The sequence below is a fragment of the Pogona vitticeps genome, chromosome 6 (genome assembly GCF_051106095.1).
Source record: "Pogona vitticeps strain Pit_001003342236 chromosome 6, PviZW2.1, whole genome shotgun sequence".
NCBI lineage: Eukaryota > Metazoa > Chordata > Lepidosauria > Squamata > Agamidae > Pogona > Pogona vitticeps.
The window spans coordinates 11,313,470-11,341,002 of record NC_135788.1 but is presented as its reverse complement, the minus strand read 5'-3'; the positions used below and the strand labels follow the sequence as shown (position 1 = coordinate 11,341,002).

At 41.9% G+C, this 27,533-nt stretch overlaps 1 protein-coding gene across 1 annotated transcript in view; it reads left to right on the top strand.

Annotated features, from left to right (window-relative positions):
• The window catches only part of ADARB2 (adenosine deaminase RNA specific B2 (inactive)), a 392,231-nt gene extending 368,656 nt beyond the window's left edge, over positions 1–23,575 (top strand). The window contains exons 9-11 of the mRNA XM_073002915.2: positions 7,619–7,800; positions 14,778–14,956; positions 18,098–23,575. Of these exons, the coding sequence (XP_072859016.2) occupies positions 7,619–7,800; positions 14,778–14,956; positions 18,098–18,274 (538 nt within the window). The 3' untranslated portion in view covers positions 18,275–23,575. The remainder of the gene's footprint in view (positions 1–7,618; positions 7,801–14,777; positions 14,957–18,097) is intronic.
• Positions 23,576–27,533: the final 3,958 nt, after the last annotated feature.

Here is a 27,533-nt window from a genome sequence, read left to right as displayed (position 1 = left end):
TTTTCTGCTTTTTATTATATATATGTATTATTGTTACATATGAGAAATGTAAGGAATCAAATGTTCAAAGCATTTGCCCAGAACAGGATCTTGAGGCACTCAACAGTGTTTAAGTGATCTTCTTTGCATAGGCATGTGTATAAGCTTTTCTAATGAGTCCTCTCTTTCAACTGATGAGTAATTTTGCACCAGGCTTCAAGTGTTCAAGTTCTGAAGGTCACTGTGCTGGAAATATTCCTTCCCTTTCCTTTAGCATCCTAAAGCACTTCAACAGATGGGTGAACAACACATGGCCTATGGGATTCAAATGACTCTGCACTCTCTCTCAGAGGTGGTGATTTTGCTCTGGAAGGGAACTCATGCTCTGTCCTATAATATTACTTCTTGTACTTATGGGAGTTCTCGGTCCACATACTGCTGAAGCCTACCTTGTAGGATTTTGAGCATAACCTTGCTAGCGTGTGAAATGAGTGCAATTGTACGGTAGTTGGAGCATTCTTTGGCACTGCCCTTCTTTGGGATTGGGATGTACATTGATCTTTTCCAGTCCTCTGGCCACTGCTCAATTTTCCAAACTTGCTGGCAATATTGAGTGTAACATCTTAACAATATCATCTTTTGAGATTTTAAATAGTTCAACTGGAATGCCATCACCTCCACTAGCCTTGTTGTTAGCCATGCTTTCTAAGGCCTGCTTGACTTTACTCTCCAGGATGTCTGGCTCAAGGTCAGCAACCACACTATCTGGGTTGTCTGGGACATCCAGATATTTCTGGTATAATTCCTCTGTGTATTCTTGCCACCTCTTCTTGATGTCTTCTGCTTCTGTGAGGTTCCTCCCATTTTTGTCCTTTATCATGTTCATCTTTGCACAAAATGTTCCTTTAATATCTCCAGTTTTCTTGAGCAGATCTCTGGTTTTTCCCTGTTCATTTAAGGACTTCTTGTATCTCCTTGCTATTCTTTGGAAGTCTGCATTCAATTTTCTGTAACTTTTCCTATCTCCCTTCCATTTTGTTTCCCTTCTCTTCTCTGCTATTTGTAAGGCCTCACTGGACAAAACTCTATTAGCCTTTGCCCTGCTTCGTTTTGAACTCCAAGGACAAACTTACCTATTGTTTCTTTTAGCTCTTGACTCCCTACTTTAGCATTCCAATCCCCTATAATGAGAAGAACATCTTTCTTTGGTGTCAGTTCTAGAAGGTGTTGTAAGTCTTCATAGAACTGGTCAATTTCAGTCTTCTCAGCATTGGCGTTGGTGCATAAACATGGATTACTGTGATGTTGAAAGGTCTGCCTTGGATTCGTATTGAAATCATTCTATCATTTTTGAGATTGTATCCCAGTACAGCTTTTCCCAATCTTTTGTTGACAATGAGAGCTATTTCTTCTGCGGGATTCTTGCCCACAGTAGTAGATACGATAATTGTCTCAATTTAATTCACCCATTCCTGTCTATTTTAGTTCACTGATGCCCAGGATGTCAATGTTTATTCTTGCCATTTCCTGTTTGACCACATCCAGCTTACCAAGGTTCATAGATCTTACATTCCAGGTTCCTATGCAGTACTTTTCTTTCCAGCATCGGACTTTCCTTTCACTTCCAGGCACGTCCGCAGCTGAGCATCCTTTCAGCTTTGGCCCAACCACTTCATTACCTCTGGAGCTACTTGCACTTGTCCTCCACTATTCCTCAGTAGCATGTTGGATGCCTTCTGACCTGAGGGTCCCATCTTCCAGCATCATATCTTTTAGCCTTCTGTTTGTGTCCATTCAGTTTTCTTGGCAAAGATACTGGAGTGGCTTCCCAGTTCCTGCTCCAGGTGGATCGCATTTAGTCAGAATTCTCCACTATGACCTGTCCATCTTGGGTGTCCCTGCATGGCATAGCCCGTAGCTTCTTTGAATTACTCAAGCCCCTTCACCATGACAAGACAGCAATCTGTGAAGGGGTTACCCAAAAGTAACCCAAAAGGGGAGTGGGGAACATTAACACTATTGCAAGCACTTTGGTGCTGGATTGTTAGGATTCTGTTTGGAGGCTGTGGAGGGTTTGATCCTGGATTCTGTAATTTGAAAAATAAGCCACTTGAAAAGCCACATATTAATGGAAATGGAAATGAATTAACTCAGCCTGCTCCTCAACTAGAGGCGATCTGCATGTGTGATACAAGTCAATTTGCAACTATCTTTCCCTTATTTAACACCTTTCTGCATCAGTCAGAATCTACCTTAGTCTGTACTGTCAGATATCAAAATATGAGCCACCCACTGCTAAAATACAGACCAAACCTAATGCACAAGTTCCAGGTTCAAAACCTATAATAGGCTATCTGTAATATAAGAAAAAAGCAGCAGGTGTTCTCAAGAGTACAGACTTTCATAAATAACCATTCTTATTGCGTGAAAACACAGGCGAAAGCTTTGATCATTGCCTTCATGATTCTCTGGCACAGGAAATAAGAAAACCTTTACACGCATTAGACTTGCTAAAGGTGGCCACGGATGGCTAAGCCCTGCATTCTGGCAGTCTTCACTTATTTCAGGAATCTGTGCAGCTTGATACGCTCAGTGGCGTGAACTTTTCTTCTTGACTTCAGACATGAAATTATCATAGACCACTTCCTGCTGGAGCCGGAAATAGTGGAATTCTGTTGTTACCTCCTGAAAAGCCAACACTTGTCTCCGGAATAGACTGACTTGCTTCCCTGAAGTGACAGTCTGAACATTGTGTCAGAAATGGTGGATTGTGGACATGTAAATATGGCTGATTTAGCATTTGATGTTGGAAATTTTCGTAGTTCAAAGAATAACCCAGTGGTGGTTCCTACCTTCAATGTACTGATGGATGTTTGTTTTCTATTTCCTGTCTCATTCTACCAAGTCCAAACAGAGATTCATTTAGGACCTGAAGGACTGAAAGCTGAAACCTGTGAATAATCTCCATGAAGGTCCTGTTTGGAGGCAGAATAGCAAGATACAAATAACCGAGTAATTAAAACAAAAGCGGGTTTTTTTTTTCATTGAGATTGGCTCCCCAAAGTTTTGATCTTCCCAAGATCCTTTTAACCAATGAGGCTGAGGACTGAAATTGGGACCATGTGCTTACAGAGAGTTATTCTGCTTCACTTTTGTTTGTTCCACTGATTCTTGTTGCTCAGGCAGTCCAGAATATGCCTAGGACTGGAACACAGCTGCTGGTGGGGATAAAAATGACAAAAGTGGGTGGAAATGAAAGGGAATGACATTGAACTGAGCTAAGTTGGTATGACTTATAAAGCCGAATATGAGAGCCATTACCCACTTTGAAGAAAGGTGGAAGGAGATCACCAAAAAGCTTTTTTTTCTGGATTCCCATCTCAATTGCTAGAAGCGTGTTATGATGGGTACATTTAGAAGATTGCTGTTTAGTACCCAGGACAGCGTCTGAGTTCTTATGTGTGTGTTTTCAATACAGTGCTGAGCTGCGCACTGGCTGTGTAAGATTATTTTTTAATGTCATCTAGTGAATGGAAGGCTGGCTTTTCTCAGGTTCCTTCAATTTCATTTCTGGCACTTCAGTTATTGACAGATGGGAACCACATATATTTATATAGGTATTATCTGTACCGAAAACTGAAGGAAAGATTCCCTCTATCCTCCTGCAATAAAAATTGGAGTAATAGCAGTGAACAGAGGAGACAGGATTTTGTACTTAACCCAAAGCACCTGTTCTTTCCTCCCCATATTCAAGAGAAGAAGAGACTTCAGAATGAGTGCTATTGATTTTTTTACAGCTGAAGATATTTAGAAGAAAAATCTGTAGGCTAACAGCGTGGTCCACTGTGCAATTTAAACCAAAGAACTTGGATTTAAGACTGCCCAGCCCCACAAGATTCAGTGGGGATGAGTTGGCTTAAATCCAGGTATTTCAGTTGAAATAGGATATACACCAAGCTACCTGGGTGGAGATAAGCCCCGTTTTTCCCTCTTTGGCAAAAAGCTATTGAAAATAGTAAGTTATCTAAGTAGAGAGCATGTCCTTGTAAGGGGCATTTTAAACGTCTTGCACAATTAGAAGAAAAAGCCAAATAATTCATCATACGTCTTCCTCCTAAGACAAGTCAGTTTGATATATTGAGAGCCCAGAATGTAACAGTGCACTTAGTTTGCATAATGATGCTAATTTTGAAAATGCTATTGTTGGAGAAAGCAGAAGAATCACAACTAAGTTCTTAATTCCTAAGCAGATACTACCCCCAACCTCATTGTCCAAAGACCCACCAGCTTACCACAGCCAGGTAGGGAAGTGGGACTGCCTTTATTTGAGTTCTTTTAATTGCTTCCACTGGCTCTAATTAGAGATAACTTGCTGTACTGGATCCAGGCTTTCAACAGCCCTGGTTTGAACTTGGGCAGCATCAGGTGAAAGAGTCTGACTCCACTGCCAGCAATATAGAGATGGTGTAGGAGCTTTCTACCCAAGAGAAACCTCCAGTGGTAGATCATTCTTTCCAAAGGAGAAGTGGATCTATAGCATCCTATGGAAGGTGCTATATAGCTCAGAGGTAAAACAAATGTGCTTTGCATGCATATGATTCCAAGCTCAACCCCCTGCCATTCCAGTAATGGTAGGAGACATTTCAAGCTGAAATTCTGGGAAAATCACTGCCAGTCAGTGTCAACAATATTGGGTCTCACTAAGGCTATGGCAGTTTATGATCTTTGTTTCTTGTCTTACCGTTCTCCAGATGCTCTCTTTAGGAGATTAATTAATCCAGGAGTGGGCAAATTACAGCTCCAAATTGAATGCAGCAGATGTTTTTTTTTTTTTTAATTTTCACATCAGAAACATTATGAGAGCTTTCACTTATTTCCGTGGAAAGATAAACATTGCTTTTGGATTTTTTTTCTCTTCTTATTAAATAAATCCCAGATCAAATAATACAATGGGCAAAATCCTGTTCATGGCAGTGTAACCTAAAGTTACAGCTGCATAAAGGTGCTGGATCTTACAACACAGAATCAACGATTCAGTTGCACAATGGGTTGTATCATTCCATTGCCATCATTGCACAATGCACTGGCAGAAGTGCTTTGTGGATAGCACTTCTGTCTTAGTGCTTTTCTAGCTGCCGCGAGTATAGGACTGAGTTATGCCCGCATATCTACACGAGAGGATTTTGCCCAGTTTTTCCTCTGTGTGGGTGTCTTCTTTTCTCTGAGTGATAAGATCTGCCATTGAAATGTGATAGACAGAGAGACAGATGATTTGCAGAAATGACCACATACCTTTCTCACCTCAAACACACTCAACGAAATGAAGGTATACAAATATGATGAACTAAAGCAAATGTTTCATAAAAACCAATGCCTGTTTAAATGGTGAGATTAAATTGTTTGTATATAAATATTACCTTTTATCTTCCATTTGAGTTTTATGTAGGATGAACACATTACTTTAATGACCTGCGTTTAGAGAGGGAGAGAGGGGCACCCTCATTCCGAAATCCTCAGCAGCCAGATGGCTGCCTCGTCTTCCATGAGATTAAAAGATGTTCCTCATTCACAGCCCTTGCTTCTGAAGCAAATTAATACAGCTAACTAAATTGCTTGTGATTTGCTCTTTGTGTATGTGTGTGTGTAATAAAATTTGAAAAGAACTTCTGAAAGCAGTTTTTGTCACAGGTTCCACGAGCAGATTGCTCTCCAGGTACAGCATGCTGGTTTTAAACATTCGGTAATTAATGGAAAGTATTTTGTGTTAATTGACTGCTTCAGGAAAAGGAAGTATAATGGCACCTTATTAATCATGGAAAGAGACATACAGCACTGAGGCACCGCAATTATTGCACTAACGGTTGAGAAATGTTAATTAATGAAAAGAACAATGATGTAAGAAATTAGCTACATAATGCTTCCTGCTGGTACAGATTTGCACTTTAAATGCATTTTTTTTAAATCACAGCAACCACTGGATGCTGCCTGAAATAGCAAAAGTCCTCTGTAACCTTTTAAAAAATGTCACCTATATTTTGGCTCATAAACCCCGAAAACTCACTTAAGAAAAATACTGCAATAAAGCTTTTCTTAAGGAGTGTTGTTCAGGAATGGGATCATGCATTATGTATATCGACTAATTTTCCTCGGGGGGGGGTAGGGGAATTACTTTATTATTGTTTCATTTATTTATTTAACCTCTCAAAGATAGGACAAAATAGGAGAGTTTTGACCTCAAGATCCAGCCCTGTGGGTTTTACAAGGCAAAGCAGTCCATAAACCATGTTACACAAATGAATGGATGCCCAGAGGGAGTCCTAAAGGTTAGCCTGACCTGAAAATGGAGACATGTGCAAAACATAGCATTCTCCAAAAAAGGGTTGGCAAGTTGCAGGAATATGGGCTCCATCTTTCCGTGCCCATCTCTCCACCTAAACCCAGAAGAGACCATCTGGACACTGATTGGGGTACATGTATGCTTAAACACGCTTGCCTTCCACTATTCATCCAGTTTGACTCCAGCTGACAGCCAGTGAGCATGAGTGTTATATGGTCTGCATTGCAACTGGCTGTCAATTATCCTGTTGAATACATACATGTGCTGTGGCTTTCAACTGTGGGAACTGCCACAATGGTCTGAAGAGGTGTCAGTGTTGTGCTTGATTGCACATAACTGGCACTCTGGCCAATCACCGGCATAGCTTTCAGAAGTTAGAGCTCTACATAAATGTAAATATTGAACAAGATACTTGCCATAAGATTTAGACTACAATAATAGAAATATTCTGTTAATAACTTCAGGCTTGTTAATTGTACAGCAATATTGCAGAAATTGATACACTCCATAACATACTCACATTTCTGTTCCACCAGCATCAGTAGCCCTACATTGCTTTAACCACATGCAAATTTCCCAGCTAGCCTAACTGTGGACACAACAGGTTCAATCCAATATAAGTACTTGAGCCTCACTGGTTTCCATGGAAGAGTTGTGTTCATGTACTTAATGATCTCCAGCTGAAATCACTGAGACTTTAAAATGCTTAGCTGTGGCCTATTGATTTCAGTAAGGTGGGATGGTAGCATTTCTACCATAACTAAGATACTTCTGCAATATTGTACCTGCATTCAAATGACAGACCATTCCATGAGCAGTGCTAGCAGACCAGCTCCTTTTCATTCCTCCTTTCCTTTCTGGACATTATAAGAACATTGAAACTTTGTGAATATATGTTTCTTCCCCCCCCCCCCTTTCCTTTTTCTTTTTGTGCTGTGTCTTTTACATTGTGAGCTTGAAGTCAAGGACTATCTTGATTTTTTTTAAAATTGATCCATAAGCTGTTCTTGTAACCATTTATTTAAATGCTTTAAATAAGTAAATAAAAGGAATCCTTCCTTGTAGAAGCTTCTTTCTCTTTCCAGTACATCCCAGGGTGATCTGACACATATGGCACAACTGCATTTCTTCAAAATACCAACAATGTCTTTCTGGAACTGAAAAGGCCAATTTAAAGATAAACATTAAAACATTACTGTGTTTTTCTATGTCTTTTTGGGGTGGGTTCCCTCCATCTTACCTGCTTGTCACTTACTATATCTTGTCAAATGCCCTTTTCTCACTAGAAAATTCCTTTTCCAGGTGGAACGTCCTTGGGTTGCAAGGTGCTCTTCTTAGCTACTTCATCGAGCCAGTGTATTTGCATAGCATTATTGTGGGAAGCCTCTCTCACACTGGTCACCTTTCAAGGGTAATGAGCCATAGATTAGAAGATGTTGGTCATCTGCCAGCCTCGTACCGGCGCAATCAGCTGCTCCTGAGCGGTAAGCACATGCTCACTCGGAAAAATGAACTATCTCTTTTGCCATTGCTAATATTGTTGGGCACCTACAAGAAGCTGTGTGAAGTACCTTTCTCATTTTTCTTTGGTTTTAAAGAACTTGAGTGGGGAATCTTTAGCTCCTCGGATATTTTTGACTACAGTTCCCACAATCTGTTACCACTGGCCATATTGGTTGACACTTCATAGAATTGCAACCCAAACCTTTTGTAGAGCCAAAGATTCCCCATATGTGCTATCACAAATGCAACAATAATAATGCAGTAATGCAAGGTTTGAGAACCCACCAGCTTTTAGCTCACTGGATAGCTCAGTAGTTTAGATATTTGGCTGCAGAGCCAGAGGTTGGGAGTTTGATTCCCCACTGTGCCTCCTGTGAATAGACTTGGCCTGTGTCGCCTTGGGCAAGCTGCTCAGTCCCAGAAGTGCCCCCACAAGAAGGGAGTGGGAAACTATTTCTGAGTACTGTCTACTTAGAAAATCCTAAAGGGTTCTTCATAAGTTGGAATTGACTTGACCGCCCATGATCATTATTATTATGAGAACCCACCAGCCAACATGGTCATTCTGAGTTTTCATCCAAAAACTAATCTTTTGTGAGGTTGAAATAACTCCTACCCACCTTACATGGTTGCAAGTCCATAGTCAAGCAGACCCATGAACATCTGGATACACCAATACTCTTCTAGCATCCCTCTCAGAACACAAGCAAACTGGTCCTTGTTCTCCCTCAGCTTTATATTCCCTGCCTGCTCACACATTTATTTCCTGGACCTGGAGGATGAAGAGCCTATTTAATCATGCATTTGCAAGCATGTTGTCATTTGAATATGGCGGCCAACCTCATTACAACAAGGCAACAACAGCTCAGAATTTCTGGGTAAAGGCCAGCCTTAAGTACCGTGTTTCCCCAAAAATAAGACAGGGTCTTATATTAATTTTTGCTCCAAAAAAAACACATTAGGGCTTATTTTCAGGAGCTGTTTTTTTTCATGTAGATCAATCTACATTAATTCAAATACAGCCATGTCATCTTCTTCTGGTTGCACATTGTTCTACAATAATTCTCCACAATGGTGGAGGGTGGGATTTCACTTAACTGGAGCTTATTTTGGGGGTAGGGTTTGTATTACAAGCAACCTGAAAAATCATACTAGGGCTTATTTTCAAGTTAGGTCTTATTTTCGGGGAAACAGGGTATAAATAAGTGTTAAATATTTAATTTATGCAAGGACAACACTGAACGCCTTGGGGATGAAAATCCTGATTGTTATAATAAAGGCCACACACTTGTGAATTTTTATTAATGAAATTTTTGCTGGAACCAGAGATCAAACAACCAAGGGCTTGATTTGGTCATAGAAGACTGTAGGAGAACACACTTTTAAAACCTTAAAGAAAGTTTCCACAACATTCAGTTTAGATGTAACTTATGCCTGCCCTTCTGAAAATAAATCTGTAGACTTCCTGAGAATCATTGCTAGGGCTGTCAAGTCCTCAAGGGCAGGCTGTGCATCGTTTTTAGCCCTGCTGTCATATATATATAATATCAGCAGAAGGTGTTGGAAGGAATAGAAGACATAACAAATACAGCATTTCTTTCAAATCCTGAAGGGGTAATTTTTGGATATTTGAAAAATAGCATTTTAAAGGAAGATCTGAAATTACTGATAAGTTTACTAGGACATAGTTAAACAAACTATGGTGTTATGCTGGAAATCACAGAGCCTTCTTTTAATGCTAAATTGAAATGAATGCATCTGAACAGTATTATTTCTGATAGCAGTGCTATTCTGACCAAAATTACAGATTACGAAAGAATTAGAGAAGGTGATCCATTAGATACATTTGCTGAAAACTTGAATTAACTGTTGAATACAAAAGACTATGATAACATATAACCTTAGGTGCTATTTTTCACTGAGACAAATATCTGTCATACTAACATGTCTATAATACCTTTGCTTATCTGCTATTTACTTTAATGTGTGTTTTATCCTAAATACTAACATTAGTTATGTGTAAATAATATTTTATGTTTTGCATGTTCTTTGGTGTGGGTGTGGGTGTATAGCAGTTACGATGTTGTGAGATTTTCTTTCCCTAAATTCCAAAGCTTAGTAAATAGCCAAATCCTAAGACCCTGAAATGCTCAAACACACTGAACAATTTTGTCCTTTAAATCAGTGGTCCCAACCTTGGGCCTCCAGATGTTCTTGGACTACAACTCCCAGAAGCCTTCACCACCACCTCTGCTGACCAGGATTTCTGGGAGTTGAAGTCCAGGAACATCTGGAGGTCCAAAGTTGGGGACCACTGCTTTAAATGGTGTAACTTTGACACGGATAGACAATGGCTTTACGTTTCATCCAAATCCATTCTGTTGTATAACCATCAAAAACAATTTGCAACAAAACCATATGGAGGAAGCATCATTTAATAAACCACTTATGTAAGCACGTCCCTCTGCAGCTCAGTTAACTTTGACTTTGGCAATCTAAATGAAGAGCAAAGACATGGCTGTGATGGCGTGGTTGAACTTGCCCAGTCTTTCTCAGGGAGTAGCTTACAAAACCAGCTCTCCGTAGCACTATTTAAACATATGAAGTTGACTTTTATGATGGCCTTGTCCATAACTGCATTCTACTAGAATTTTTTTTAATGGCTTGCACTATTAAACATTAATAAAAGACATCTTTGACTGGCAAGTAAAACTACATAGTTGGAAGTAAGCAGTATGCAATAGAGCTGTCTTTCCATCTGACTTGGTAGTTGTAGATGTATGTAACACCACTCATCCAAAGACTTTGAAGCACTGCCTAAGTGTTAAAACTAAGCTAGAGTCTTGGATCATAAAATTTACTTAAGGACAGATTTAAACCTATTCCCCATTCAATGATGTGCTTAAGTACAGCAATTTAAAGGCCTAACCAAAGTTCTTGGAAAGTATAATACTGAACGAAACGGGGATCCCTTAGAGCAGTGGGAGGGCGCTAAAGATACTTGGTGGCTAACGACTGCATCTTGGTGCATATGCCAAATGAGATGATGCTGTTATTTGGGAGACTTGAGGCAGATGGTCAAAACAGGGCTCTCACTGGAAATTGAATTCTTACGTGGAATGCTCTCCTTTTTACAAGTCATGATAGCATAGTATATCTGATTCCTTGTTAACTCTGGCCATGCCGTTGGTTGTCTCTGGTAGGAGCTAGGAGTCATGCAGCGATACCATGGTCTGGGGGCGTTTACCTAAACAATATGGAGAGAATGTAGGAAACTCAACATGGGTCTGGAAATTGTTAATTTCTCTAGCCCTCCTAACAGAGAACAGACACTGAGGTTATAGAGAACTAGTGATCAGAGCTGAAAACATTTTACTGCTGGAAACACATGGTGCAGGCAGACTTTTTTATTTGAAAAGCCAGACTTCAAAGGAATCCTGTGCTTAAGTTATGAAGACTGGTCATAAAACTACACAATCTAATTTGCAAATTACATGAGGTGAGAAAAACTGCTTTACAGTCAAATACTTACAATTAAGAAATTCCCACTTCTAATGACAAGTTTATCGCCACCTAACACTTGGAAGCATTCTCAGATTACATGTATCCTGTATATTCACAGCGGATTAGAAACTTAAATGTGGAACACAACTGATGTATCCATCTTAGAACTAAGTCCTGTTATTATTCTGTGAGACCAACTTGGCTGAGATCGTAGCTTCCCTCTGCCAAGGGGCTTCAGTGACCAGCAATACAAACTGCCCAGGGTCAGATAAAAACAGAAGGAGACATAGGGTATCTTAATTTTTCAGGCAGACACATACATTTTACCACATACATTTTAGCTTTAGTGTTGTATTTGAAGGGTATAGGCTACTCATATGACCCGTTCCAGTCAGGCCGGGTGGCTGAGGGGCCTAACGCCAAGAGAGGTCCCGTGGGGAAAAACTAGAAATCGGGCCTTCTCGGCAGTGGCCCCTCGCCCATGGAACTACTTACCTTCTGAGATCCGCCTGGCTCCCTCACTGAAGGCCTACAAGAATAGATTGAAGACCTGGCTATAGAGGCAGGCCTTCCCTACAGCCATTGCCTGCCCATCTCCCCTTTTCTTTTCTCTCTCTTTCTTTTCCTCTTTTCCTTTCCCCATCTTGGACTCTGTGATTAACTTGGATTTTACCTTAGTTTATTTTTTTATGTTACAGGTAAACCACCCAGAGTAGACACATTCTAGATGGGCAGTATATAAATCTAATAAATAAATACAATTTAAATATTGGCTTTTGATGATGTAAAACACCATGTATACTCATTGTTTTCAGCTTTCAATATTGTCTTTCAATTGATGTAAAACACCTTGGGTTCTTTTTAAGGAGACAAGCAGAGTAAAAAAGATAGATAGATAGATAGATAGATAGATAGATAGATAGATAGATAGATAGATAGATAGATAGATAGATAGATAGATAGATAGATAGATAGATAGAGAGATAGAGAGATAGAGAGATAGAGAGATAGAGAGAGAGACAGACAGACAGACAGACAGACAGACAGACAGACAGACAGACTTCTTCTCTCTGATCTTCCACCATTGTCTAAAATTGAGACAATGACTCCCACCTGCTAGCTGTGGTATCTCGAAAGTTAAAGTCCCAAAATGTAATTTTTTTCCAAGGTCTGCCTCTGGGGAGGGGAGAAATGACATGTAAGGAGGTGTAGTAGCAGAAGGCAGCTGGTCTCCACATGCTTTTGCTCTGTGTGAGCAGACTCCAGCTATTGCAGTAACTTAACATTTCCACTGGGTTTTTTAATCTGCGGAGGAATTCATGGCACTCCCTTTCTTTCCTAACCATCCTCAGAGGTTGTCCGTCTCACCGTTTCCCTACAGGAAATAAGAAGCAGAGTTCTGGAGACGGTTTACCAGAGCCACACACATTGAAAACCTCATTGGGCAGAGGTGGGCCTTCAGGGCCTTTCAGAGGGGTCCCAGGTTCAAAACTGTGAGAGACAGTTCTCTAGCACAGGCCTGCCTTACACTACCCTCGCCAAATTCTCTATGCAAATTCCTTTTCCGGGAGCAGGGGTTAAGATTTATCTGAATGACAGAGAAATCCAGCTTTTGGAGTCTCTGCACAAAGTTTACAAATCTCCTGGTATTGGATCTCCAGAGTTAGACACTGTTAACTTTTTTAACAGCTCTCAGAATTCCAAGCCAGCACGGATGCTGGCAGGTTTTGTCCAAGGGGGCAATATAAGTATTCAGATCCGCACATTCATTGACACCCTGATATTAACTTCTGTGAGCTTCTGTTGTTTCTTCTTTTTTTCCCATCATAAATAATTATCTGTCTGTAACAAGCATCGGAGGAATCCGATATATTTTGCTTTTATTTCCCAGCTTCATTGGCCATGCATGTATGCAAAGCTATTAATTCAACTGAACATTTTGCTTTCTTTTCATCATTAGGTTCCCCGCATCTGTGTTTGTTCTGCTATCTGTGGCTTTGTCCCAGACAGACCTTATCTGGGCATATGCCGTCATATTTTGGCACTCTTTATCCAATAAGCTTTTGAGTGATGGCTTGACGTGGACAGGCGCATTAGTGTCAAGTCATACATTCAGATCTGCTTGCAATGGGCTCAAGACAGAAGTATTTAAATAGCATCTCAGTGGCGGCATCCACATTTATATTACAAAGCTTCAGCAGACTTTTTAAAAAATGAAGTACAAACGGATCAGTTAGCATGGTGGAAGAATTGCCGTTGCTATTAATCTGACATAAATGTGATTATGGTACCGATGTGAGATGATAACTCAATTATATTTTCATCTAAACACTCATTTGTGGTTATGCCACTTAGCCAGACAAATGGATGTTACTGTCAACGGGGGGGCCGAAAAGTGCCAGGCGTCATTAAAAAACATCCCACACACAAGTGTGTTTTACTAAAGCATTTGTACTGTACTTTGCTCCAAGACACTGTGGTGGGTGCTGTGCTTCAGCACCTCTTGTTAGACTTATAACTAGCTAATTTTGCACCCGCAGCATGAATATAAAATTGCACATCCTGCACTCCATGCTTTCTGCTGTTCGCTGCTCTCCAGAAGGAGTGGGGAAAGTGGAGGAGCAAAGAACATAAAACCATAGAGGTACACAATGCCACACCAAGTCTGAAATTTGCAACATGTAAGCCCTATTCAGTTTTAAGCCCTATTCATTCATTGCTTCTCTGGATAAGCTCACCACACTCAGAGGAGAGTAAATAGCCAGGGGAATCTGGGTCTTTGCTATGTTTGTTTCTTATAGTCCAAGAATATATAGAAGGCTGCAGTTGTACCACCCCTGATTAATATGGTCCTTTCTTGGCTGAGGCCTGCAATGCTAGGAAGTGATCTGCTATATTTGTGGATAAAACCCATGTTCATCGAGCATGCTTAGTCGTCAGTGGGCATCCCAACAGTCTGCTGATGCTTCCCATTTCTGGGCAGACGGTGCTGTGCTGGCTTCCGAAGGAATGCAGTCCAGAATCATGATTATTGATATATGCAATCTGAAATGGAAATGCTGTTTCCGTTCAAATCAGGGTGCTGAGAAACAGCCCATACTTCACACACACAAATAATCATTCCATTCTGAAACCCCTTTGAGTGAGATATGAAGGCACAGTGTACCCGTGCTTGTTGGCCCCCCCAAGGGGGCGCTGACTGGAGTGTTCTGGGAGGGAGAGACCATCTTCTTCCATCTCTGACTTAGACTCTGCAAACAGAACACTAATGCAGATAACTGTTTAGACCTTTGGACTGATGCCTCCTCATGGCTCTTCTTACATAAACAGAGGATCTTCATAAATAGGGGAAGACAATTCACTTTCTGGTAAATGAAGAGTTCCATTTCCGGTTTGCCCGGGAAAGCATGGTGGAGTCAAGAGCTGTTCATGTTTTCTGCTTCCCCGTTGACAGGAGTGAGCAACGGCCAGATGTGGCAGGCGGGGAAATCACCCAGCTTCAGCTTAAACTGGATCATAGGCACCACAGACCTCGAGCTTATCAACGCGACGACGGGAAAAAGAAACTGTGGGGGTTCATCGCGACTCTGCAAGCATATGTTTTACACTCGATGGGCGAAGCTTTACGGAAAGGTAAAGGTGGACGACACCAGGGAAGGCTTGGTGTGGCCGTGCTGCCATCTTTGGCATGTCAGGAAAGAGGTCATTGATGCCGTCCTGCACCAAAACTAAGAAGTTCTTTCTTTCTTTCCAGGTGGGGAGAGGCTGGGGCAATTGTTGGACAGGAAATGCATTCAGGGGGCTGTTTCAGAACAGGCATATGTCATTTTGTGTTCAACAAGAGTGCCTCTCAGCTAAATGCACTGGCAAACCCCAGTTACTCAATTATAGCCCTCTTTTTTTTGCACATTTCACAGCGTCCCTTGCTAATAACACTTCTAAAGATCAAAGGGGTAGGATAGAATCCTCCTCTTCAGTTCCTCCGAAGCATCTGGTTGCCTGTTTGGAGCCGGGAAGAACTCAAATCCTTTCTCCTGTCTCCAAGGCATCCTTTTTCTTTTAAGGACTGCTATGAAGGATTGCTTATTTATATCCTCACTGGCTTTCTGTCTCTCCTATCATTTTATATTCCCTAGAGCCCATTACTAAAACATAATATAACCATCTAAAAAGCATAGGAAAACTTTGTAGCAGGCAACAGAGACATGACAGGAAAGGGGTGGTAATCAAGCCAGGTTCCTTCCGGGCAGGGCGTATGTGTGTATGTATGTGTGTACGTGTTGTGCTGTCAAGTTGGAACCAACTGACAGCAACCCTAATAGGGCAAGGTAGGTGAGATAGTTAAGGAGTGGTTTTACCAATCCCACCACCCCCAGTGAGTTTCCATCGCCGTGGGGATTCGAACTTTGTTCTCCAGAGTCCTAATTCATCATGCTATCCACTACACCACACTGGGAATCCCACAGCTCTGTATAAACTGTGCAAAATGGAATCTCGGAGGGCTTCTTCCCTAACACTCCCCCCAATCCATACTCTCTCTCTCCCTCTTACAAAAAGTGAGGGAGTACCACACCCTGTCTTACACCCTCTAGTGCCAAAATAATTTTAATCTTTTTTTAAAAAAATTGAGGGGTTGGGAGCTCCTCAAACATAAAATAATTGCTCTGCTATGCACTTTAGAGGGCACAAAGGGACTTCTTAAGCCCTTTTTTTCCAAAATAAACCTACATGGGGGGTGTGATAGGTGCCCTGGAGTGTTTTTATATTCCATAACATGAACATAATCCTCTCCCCAGCATGGCTTAACCCAAAAGCTCAATTTGCACAAAGAGGCAAAATATTGTTTGTTTGTTTGTTTGTTTGTTTGTTTGTTTGTTTGTTTGTTTGTTTGTTTGTTTGTTTGTTTGTTAAATTTCCTGAAAACCCAAGAGCAAAAACAGAAGTCCGAGAGAGAGAGAGAAATGGAAAGCAAAGATTTGATTTTGCTAGCTATTTACTAGGGAAGTAGGGAAGAGTAGACATGGTCTAGAGGGGTGGGGTAAAAATCAAATAAATAAATAAATAAATATAAGGCTACTTGTCAGACTTTGATTTGGATTCCTGTATTGAGCAGTGGGTTGGACTGGAGGGCCTTATAGGCCCCTTCCACTTATTCTGTGATTCTAAGGATGCAACCCACAATGCATTAACAGGCTGGCACACCAATCTGGTGAGAGAGGCATTGAAATAAGCTTCCTTAATCCCTGAATGCGGATGAAAGAAGAACCACAAGGTTTATGTTCATATTTCACTCTGAGTGGGTGGGTGGGGACTTTGGTGCCCTAACCCCCTGAGGTACTGTGAGCACTAAGCACTGGTTCTCTGTTCGTGGATAGAGAGAGGTGGCTGAATTTAGAGTATTTTCATCCCTGTCTTCTCTCTCTGCAGACAAGCCACACTATGGCTCATAATAATGCCGCACAGAAGCGACAATGGCTGCTCGGTGGCCTTTTGTGTGGTGGAAATTGTGTGTTCTGTGGAGCATACACAGAATTCACTGAACCAGATATTTGTCTTCGAGATCTCTTTTTTTGCTACTTAAATGCATTTTTCAATACCCAAGATGGTTTGGTGATGTTTGGACCATGGGCCATAACAGTATGTCAACAGACCAGCAGAGACAGAAGATGTCTCGAAGGGTGAGGGTGTGGAAGGGGAATCTTTATTTTTCCAAAGATTGTAAAAGGCAAAGGGGAACCATTACAGAGAGAGGAAGAGGGCAGGGGGGAGGTTTGGTGAAAGTTGGCTTTTCTAAATGTCACCTCGCATGGGATTTCATGTTAGTGGGAGTGAATCAAATACAGTGGACCCTTGACTTACAGACGGCTCGACTTACAGACTTTTTGAGTTACAGACTTCTCTGGCCACAAAATTTAGGTTTGACTTGCAGACTGAGATTTGACTTACAGACCAGAAAAAAACCAAAATGGAACAAAAACGGCCTGTTACGGGATTAATCAGTTTTCAATGCAATGTAGGTCAATGGAGACTGGACTTACAGACTTTTTGACTTGAGAACTGCCTTCCAATACGGATTAAGTTCTCAAGTCAAGACCCCACTGTACATGCTTTTGGGTCTTTTGGGGGGGGGGGGAAATGGGTGAAGATTGGCTGTTCTTGGAATCATATCCGGGAACCAAGGAGATTCATAAGGCTGAGTACGAATCTGGGAGATGTTCAGTTTTATTCCCCTCTCCAAAATCCCAGACTCAAAAATTTGGGGATGTACTTAAAGGAAATGACTCAAAGCGGCCATCAGACACATCGGTTCCTTCCAAGTGGCCGAGGAGGAAACATTAGCAAGGAACAAATAGCAGTTTGAAAGGAACCAAAGCATTCCAGTGGTCATTTGTTGACACTTGCTTTAATGAGGCTTCAGAACTTCTTTGGAAAGCAGGAAAGCGAGATAACTGGGGAAATCCAGAGGAACAGCAGGCTAACGTTCCTTACCAGTGCTGTGCAAATGTATTTTTTGCTCTCCAAAAACCCATTCCAAGACAGGACGGAGTTTTTGCCAATGGAAACTATCTCTTATCAGGTCCCTCCCCTGCCCCACCACAATAATATTATATATAAAAAAAAACAGACAAAAACCAAACAGTGGATTTATAGTTTGTAAAATGAAAACGAAACCATTTATCCAGCTGCTGAAGCCCTACTGTTCTGGTTTTGTTTTCATTATTTGTATTTGAGGCTTTTCCCTTCTATCCTCCCTAACCTTTGTCTCCCTTACAGCTGAGCACACGGGTACCAAGCCATGGAGAGATGCCATCCGTGTACAGCGAGGCCAAGCTGGTGTCGCGCACGTACCAGTCTGTCAAGCAGCAGCTGCTCAAAGCATTTCAGAGAGCCGGCTTGGGCGTCTGGGCGAAAAAGCCCCCAGAGCAAGATCAGTTCCCGCTGACTGTGTGAATCCTTCGGCCTCTCTTAGGGCAGAGTCCGCTCAGACTGACTCGAGAGAAGGGCAGGTGCGCTGCAGGGGCTGGGAGCACGGCGGATGCTTTCTGAGACTTACCTCCAGGAGAAGAAGTATCTCGACTCAGCTTGGAGTCCTGTATCGGAAAACACGTTAAGTCTAAGATATTGCTCTGATGAATGCACTGAACTTGACCTTAGGAAACTGCTTTTCCATGCCCATCCCTTCTCAAGGATGTACAAGCCCAGGTTACAAAAATGACCTTCACTGTTTGTTCCCCGTTTGTAGCACACTACACATCGCTGTAATTATCCTGGACTTCAGGCAAGAGCAGGTCCTGCTTCTGGCAAAGAAAACGAAAGGAAGAAAACTTCTTTTGTTCCCCTGTCATTGTTAGCGCAATAATTTCCTTTGGAAGAAAAAGAGATTTCTCTAGGTAGCAAACAGGTACTGTTAGATTCAGTGTACACGGACAGACAAGAAGAAAGCTGTGAATGTGCGTGCATGCTTGCGTGTGTTTAGAAGGTGGGTGGATTTCAGGCTGCAGCCCTGTGAGTGCACTCCAAAATGACGGAGTCACAATGCGTGCGGAATGGGAGGGTTCAGTAGCGCAAGCACGCAGTCGGAGTTTCTGGGCATTTACGGCACAGCACGAGTATTTTCAAGAAGAAGAAGAAGAAGAAAACAGCAAGGAAAACATGGGGTTTACTAATCACTGGAGAAATACGGTTCCAGGAGTTCTTGATTGCACATGGTGTCATGCCCAGCATAACCCTGACACTCTAGTACTGCCATTATCTGAACCTCAGGAAATGGCCAGGGGTGCAATTGTGATCCTCAGCCAACACTGGACCAAAAAAAGTGCCCAGACTCACTGAAAGTTACAAAGGCACACAGAGTTTATTGCACAACAGACAAAGAGCACCAAGCAGACTGCAAGAAAGTCCTGCTGACCCTTTGGCAAGCACATGATCAGGCACACCGCAGTGTCATTAGCCTCAGCTGGTTTGTAACTCCCAGCAAGAGACCCAGTTTGCCCCACACACTCCCCCAGGAACCTAGTGCACACAAGACATTTGCAATTTTAAGGGTCCCTTGGTGAGAGATACAGGCAGGCCTCCCATTCATTGTAAGATCCAGCTGTCTTGCAAGGTATGGATTGAGCTGCAGTTTTCTGATGTTGACAGCACATAATGGAGGCCATTTCATGACACCTGGAGGTTTCTGAAAACTCAGCATGCATTGTAGACCTCTATTTATGGCAGGGATGGAAGCATGGGGCCTTCCAGAAGGTCTGGCCTGCAACTCCCAGAAATCCCTGCCAGTATGGCCAATGGTAGGGATTATGGGAGCCGCAGTCCAAAACCTCTGGTGGTCCAAAGATTCTTCACCACTGGTGTGCTAGTCTATAAAAGAATTAAAGACCAGTGAACAGACCTCTCTTCCTGAAGCTGTAGGTTAACCTTCTTGAACAGCAGCACTGATCATGTTCATTGGCTTTGGTATGAAGATTTTGAAAGGTTAAACCTAATCAGAAATCCCATTGGCTATCTTAATTTAAAATTTGAGCTGGGGAGAGCAATTGAACCGTTTGAAACAGGAGCAGCTGGGAGTGAAATGTGCTGCTTCCATTGCAGAAACCTCTGCTGGGAAGAACAATGTGCAATGAATACACGCACATCATTAAAAACTACCAAGCATTGGGATCCTGTAAATTGTTGGGCTGTTGATTTGCTAATGTGCTTTTTAGCGGTTGGAGGCAATTCCAGGCATCTCCAGTGCACAGCCTAAGGAGAGAGGGAATTATCCTACCTTTGCTTTCAACATCCAGGGAAACTGGGCAGAGGAAAATTCATTTATTCACTGACCTCATTACACCTTGCCTTGGAGGCACCTGCCGGTGGCAGGATTCTTGTTGTGTCAAAGTGTCTCCTTGTACAGCCCAAAAGAAGACACTGACCCCTCTGCCTAGTACTCTGTACATTCTGTCTCTCCTAATGACCCAAACGTGATCTTGTGCCTCTTCCCTCCATGCCTCTGAGTTCCCTGTGATGCACAGAAGGCCTCATAGGAGGAGAACAGAGACGTCTCTTCTTGTTCTCATTTCCACCTAAGATAGGTAGGAGCTGATATAATCCAGATACAGTATATCAGCTTGCATAGAGATATGTTTATTTAAAGAAAGGGAACACAGTACCTGTCTTTTCCTTATATATGTGAAGACCAGCTTAAAGGTGTGTGGTCAATGCCCAGTAAAACCTTACAAGTCAGACAGAAAAGGGCTGGGTGAGTTTTCCTATGATCAGCAAACCGGCCCTTGTAGCTCTGATCATCTTTCAGGAGGCAGAGTCTTTCATGCAAAGGAATTGCCTGTCTCTTATTACCAACTGGAAACAGAGCTCTGTGAATTCACAGGGCCAAAATTCTGTTGCAGGTGGCAGAAGGGCAAGAATGCAACTCAAAGGAGTAAATGACCACTAGTTAACAAGCCACCACTAGGGATTCCTCAGTGTGTACCATTTAATTCACAGCAGTTTGCCATGGCACTTCCACCAGTGCAAAAAACAGAACCGAAACTCCTTCATTCTCATAGAAGGTGGCTGCTTGTAAACCAAGCCTTCCTCGGAAGCCCCCACAGCTGCCCAGTGGCCATAACTGTGCTGGCTGACACCCAACTACTGTAGTTCCTTCTTCCTGTTGACTAGGTTTTAGGGTAACTGGGATTCCTCTCCTGGATCCCTTTGGTTCTCTCCCCTACTCCCACCTGATGCACAGAGAGTTTTTGTATGGAGCATATATGAGTTCTTGAGTTGTTGGTGCAACTGAGAAATGTCACTTAAAATGCCCAAAGAGGAAAAAAAACAGAGAAAATATCTAAGCAACTGCATAATTACCCTCTACCCAAACTTTTCTTGAGTTTAGTTTAGTTTTTGAAACGACAGCATTTGCAGGTATAGAACTACTATTTTCTTTTTAACCTTGTAGTTTTCATGAAATGTGTACATATTAACATGCTGCTACTGATCCGTGATCAGTCTTGGTGTTTCTTCTTAGAACTGCCCCCTTGAGTTAACTTTCTCAAACAAAAGCACACAGCTTATTCTCTTCCCTCCTCTATAAGCATTTTCCTGCCCTCTCAAACTTCCTTTATGCTATACTCCTCTTTTGCAAGTCAAGTTAGATGCTCTTATATAACGTCTGGAGAGCCATAATCAGTAAGTACATTTGTTTATTAATGCCCACACAATAGTAATAGTTACTGTATTTTGAAGAAATTTTTATTTTTTAGATTATATATTACAGGATGTATCTATAGTGTCTTGTACAAAAGAAACTATTGTGATAAACTAGGATTTTTAAATTAGATTTAAAAAAAACTCTTCCCCTTACAGAAATATTTTCAATAAACAATACATTCCATGTTAACTACCAAAAAAAGTATCCTTAGACTAGAAATAGTAGAAGACCTGAGTTTGCTTCAAGAAATTAGGAATGAAAACTCTTCTAGGATAGCAAGTGCTGAATTTCAAAAATGAGGTGTGTTAGATCTTAAACCTTCAACAGGTTGTGTGAAATATATAAAATGTAATCCCAGGATGTGGGGAACTGGCATGCTGTGGAAAAAGCAGATTGGGACAGAATCAAGAGAACATTCGGGTAGATGCACACGTTGCTGAAATTCATGAAGTATCATGATTCAACTTTCGTCCTATGCAGTCTGATCTTATGCACTTTTACACAGAAGCAAAGTAAAGGTGCACAGGAGTGCAGTCTTAAGCCCTACAAATTTCAGTAGGATTTAGGAATAATTCAAAGCCAGTCTACGTGTTCTTAAGAACCACGTGGTCCAGGATGTGTATGGGTGATCATTTGTTTGAATGTTTCCACATCTACCCACCTTCCTAAAAGAAAGAAAGAAATATCTGCAAAAATGAAACTCTGCTCAGTGATACAAATATCCAGAGATAGGGATGCTCTTAATATGTGAGAGCTTTTGACCATCCTCGTCCACAGTCAAGTGACCCAGACTCAAATGGGCTCTGTCCCATGGTATTTTGGAGCATATCAATCAAGCTCTGGAAGATCCAGCATGGTGTAGCAGAGAAGAGTCATGGCCCTCTGTTAAGGAGATCAGTCTTCACATGATGCTCAATGGGAAACCATGAGCCAGTCAAAATACCTAATTTTAACCTACCGCACCAGTTGGGAGGACACATATGGGCTGCTTGGTGAAGAGTCAGAATGTTATATTAAAAATCTCTCTGCAGTTTCCACATAGAAATTGTGGAAGGGGAGTTATAAACAATCTACAATAATTAAATAAGAAAGGTAAGGAAGTTCTCAGGGCAGTCCCATAATTGTCTCCCCCATCCCCCAAATTGCAGACCTACTTCCTTTCCTTGATGTGGCATAAACCTTGCCCACTCATATAAAAAGATTTCCTGCTCATGTCTATGAAAGGGATCACTGTGATTAACACAATGGGAACAACGTTATGTGAGGCCTGGAAAAGGGGGATGGAGGGAGAAAGAATAAGAACTTTCGAAAGATACATACCCTGATTGTACCAAAGTTGTGTGGAAAGGGATTGGTTGAAATGAAGGGCCCAGCAATTGGTGAAGCACAGCACCCAGATCCGTCACCCCTTTTGGCACAAAATGCAAACATCTGAAATGTAATTTGGGCTCTTTCCCTTATTTACTGGTCAGGTAGGTCAAATTAATCACTTTTTCCCCATCCTTGGATTGCCCTGTGGGCAGAACACTGTAGAAAATGCAGGTGCAGAGATTTGCTTAATTTTAAGAGTGGCACAACTTGATGCAAACCATCTCTTGTCATTAAAGACTGTGAAAAAGCAAACGCAAGAAAAGCAAGTGGATCTTCTTGACTCCTTGGCTCTGGGCAGCCTTGGATAAATCCACCAGAAGACCTGGAGGAAGACTTCTGTTTGGTTCTTTAAGAGCCTCAGAGCAGCCCAAAATTCGCTTCCCTTTGCAACGCCTGGACAGATCCACCACCACCGGAGCCCATTTCACATCCGTATTTCCTGAAGCGCAGGAGAATGACAACTCAGCAGGAATTCTAACAGGAAGGCAATGTCCATAGCGAGCATGAGTGAATGGCAATACTGTACGAATGGATGTACATTTGTAAGATTTGTACAAACAAACAAAAAATAATTCTGAATTTACAGGTGTGAATTTGCTGCTAAGTTCTGTAAATTGCACTTCAGTGATACCTGATAAGTGAATGTTTCTGTTATAAGTGAATAAAATGCCAAGAAAGAAAGAAAAAAATATTCTCTTATATATCTATATATTTGGCTCATCTTTCTCTGGACCCGAGCAGACTAGCCTGTAAATTTAGGATTGTGCCTCCCATGATATTTAGAGTACATCCATTAAAAGTTTCATAGTTTATGAAAGAGGCGCAAGTTAGCTCACAGGGCTCACCTCTGAGGTAGCTGAGATGGGGAAAACTCTACCAATCACATTAGTAAGGTAAAGGTTCCCCTTGACATTTAGTCAGTCCTGTCCGACTCTAGGGGGTGGTGCTCATCCCAGTTTCCAAGCCGTAGAGACATTGTTTGTCTGAAGACAGTTTCCGTTGTCACATGGCCAGCGCGACTTAGACCCGGAATGCTGTTTACCTTCCCACCGAGGTGGTACCTATTTATCTACTTGCATTTGCATGCTTTCGAACTTCTGACAGGAGCTGGGACAAAGCAACAGGAGCTCACTCCATCGCTTGGATTCGATCTTACGACTGCAGATCTTCTGACCCTGCAGCACAAAGGCTTCTGTGGTTTAACCCGCAGTGCCACCACGTCCCGCATCACATTAGTAGCAAGTAGTAAAAAAATGGATACCCAGTGTGGTGTAGTGGATAGAGTCATAGACTAGAACTCAAGAGGCCTGAGTTCAAATCCCCTTCAGCCATGAAAGCTCACTGATTAGGCACCAGAACTAGCCAGGGTGGAGGTGCTGGTGGTAGCTCTGCTGTTGAACATGCTATTCCTAATGTCCAAGCTGCCTCTGAGGAGCCAAGAGATCAAATAATATGAGGAAAATAATGAGCTTCTTATGTGCAGTCTACAGGAAAGAAGACAAAGAGGTGTCTACTTTTGTGTATGTGTGTGTTGTGTGCTGACAAGCCAGAACTGATTTACAGTGACCCTAATAGGGTTTTCAAGGTAAGCGAGATATTTAAGGAGTGGTTTTACCCATTCCACACCCCCAATGAATGCCAAGTGGGGATTCAAACTCTTCTCCAGAGCCCTAATCTGTCACAATCTCCACTACACCACACTGGGAATCCTTGAGGTGGCTAGTTAACCATCTTTGTATATTTAAAAGGTTGTAAGTCACAGTTCTGGTTGGGATGATTTGTTTTCTGCTGCACCAGAAGGTAGGAACCAAACTAGCTGCTGCTGGATAGCTCAATGGTTTAGGTCTTCGATTCCCCACCCCTGTGCCTCCCTGACAGGGGGCTGGACTTGATGATCCATAGGGTCCCTTCCAGGTCTGCCATTCTAAGGTTATTATCATTTACAAGAAAGGGGGTTTCCCACTAATCAGGAACAAGTACACACCAGAAGAGCAAATGTCCTTAGAAGCAGGTGGACTCTCATTTCCTCAAAGATTCTTGAGCAGCAGCTGGGTGGCCACCTATGCTGTAGAAGTAGATTTGCTGCATCTGCCTGATGAAGGCTGAGAGCCTTTCCAACTCTTTTATTGGGTATGCCTGGTCTGAACTGCTCTGCTATGAAATAGAGACCTCACTCTGGAATCACAATAAACTACAGTGGTGCCTCGCAAGACGAACGCCTCGCGGGACGAAAAACCCGCAAGACGAATGGTTTTTGCAGTTGCTATGGTGCCTCGCAAGACGGTTTCTTCTATGGCCCTGCTTCACAAGATGATTTTTTTTTCAAGACCGATGCCTTGCAAGACGAATAAAATGCATTCGTCTTGCGAGGCTCCTATAGAAATGCATTGCAATGCATTCCTATGGGAAACTGCTTTTTGCAAGACAGCGCTATTCACGGAATGAATTACATTCATCTTGTGAGGCACCACTGTATAGTATGTTCTAAGGAGAAGGCGTCATAGTAAATTGGTAGCTCATGTGTTCCCCTGTGATTCCTCTCCTCCTTCACACTGAAGGAGATATTTAAAATTCTGTTCTGCAGTTTACATGAAATGGAAGCTAGCCTTTGTACCTGGCTATGAGAACGTGTTTTTAAAAAATCCTTTATCTGTACAATTTCACATTCTCATTTCACAAAGGACACCACCAATGTGTGATTCAATAAACTATGAAGACAATATAGTTGAAGCAGTGGGGGAAACGAGATCATAGAGAAGCTATAGCCAAACTTAACCAACATAGCTGAAGTGGTGGAAACTCATCTAAAAGAATCTAAATGCTTAGCAAAGTAAAATTTGAAAAACAATAGGGCTAAAGGCCAGAATGGATACCGAGACCCAAGCTATCATAAACATGGTGTTGCTACTAAGGGAGTTCTGCACCACACATTACTTAACCACACCCTTGAATACATATAGATTTCATCTGCTAGTTACAAGAATAATGGACAGGCAGGGTTCTACCTAAGCAGGCAATTCTTCAAGCGCTTCCTTTCTTAAACATTTCAAGCTCTGGATTAATTACTAAAACTTTCCATCACACCTGGAAACAAAACAGAAGGGATCCTGTTTTGATATTTTGATTTGTAAAACTGATGATGGTTTTGTACATGTCACAGTTTCCAGTACTGGGACAAAACAAGAAACTGTAACTTGTTCTGGACAACAGGTCAAAAACAAAAAAAAAAAAACCTATACATCTCCTGAATTCACATTGCGTACTTCCGTTGTTTTGTTTGAATAAGGCTAATATTTTCATTCCCAACATTTTTTGAAAAGTTTCTTGATGGCCTGGATGGGAGTCACCAGAGACGAAGGGACAGAAATAAGGAATTTATCCTGCTTTGCACTGCAACAAAAAACATTACTACTGCTCACCCTTTCCAAAGACTGATTTGTTTCCTTCCCTTCCCTCCAACGTAAAAGTGAAGTGCACAGAGTCAACAGTTCCTATTTATTTAAACAGGGTTTCTGCCTGAATTCACAGTCAGACTTTTTCTTTCTGTTTGTTTGGGGGGTTTACCATATTGTTTTCCCTCAGAGTAGTTGCATAGCAGCTGCTGTCTTCTTATACAGTGTGTTAAAAATTCAAGGCAGTCATTCACATAAAGCATAAGGATAATGTTTGTATTTCTAATTTGAATCTTCTTGACAGATAAACACCATCTTTGGATATAATTTGTATATAAATCACACTTCACAGGCAGGCTCCCCCACATCCGGTATGTGTCTGCCACGTTAGCCCCCATGCGAACAGCAGAGTAGCACAGACAAGAAGGCAGTGCGTGAGGAGGTGCTCCCATAGATGAAATGAGTGGGAAGCATCCTGCAAGCAGAAGAAGCCCATGGGCCCATCGCAGCGAACTGAGCAAAGCAAAAGCCAAGTCTGCTGCTTGTATGCTGCCCCATAGTGCTTAAAACATTACCCAAGTGTATCTGTGAAGATTCTCAGTCATCCAGGTGAGGTTATCTGGAAGTTGAGTCATGGCAAATGGAGTTCTTTTTTATTCATTTTTTTTAAAATTGGAGCTCTACATTGGAGAAACCAAACAGCCATTCAACAGGAAAATGGCCCAGCACAGGAGGGGCAATGGCTCAGGGCCACAATCCGCAGTGTTCCTTCATTTGAAAGATAAAGGATACTCATTTGATGACCAAGAAGATAGGTGGTTTGTGAGAGGGCACAGGGAGGCCATACATATGCATATAGAAAATCCCTCACTCAACAGGGGTGGAGGCCTTAGATACAATCTGTCTCCTGTTTATCATGCTGCCCTTCCATCCATCCCCAGAAAAATCAGGACCACACAAACCAGAAAGACCGCTGTCAATGACTGTTAATGACCTATGACAATGGATGGAGAAGGACTGCAGAAGTGGGATTATCCCTCACTCCCAGTCCTTTGTCCTTCTAAAGAGCCCATTCAAACCAGGGGAAAATGAAACCAATGTGGAAGATACATCAGAGATCTCTCCTAAGACCTTCCTAGATGAGTAGCGAAACATTTCAACCTAACAAGAAAGAAGTCCAGTTGCCACGACTCAACTTCCAGATAACATTCTCTGAGTGGTTTGCAAGTTAATTATGCAGGCTACATGTTGCCCC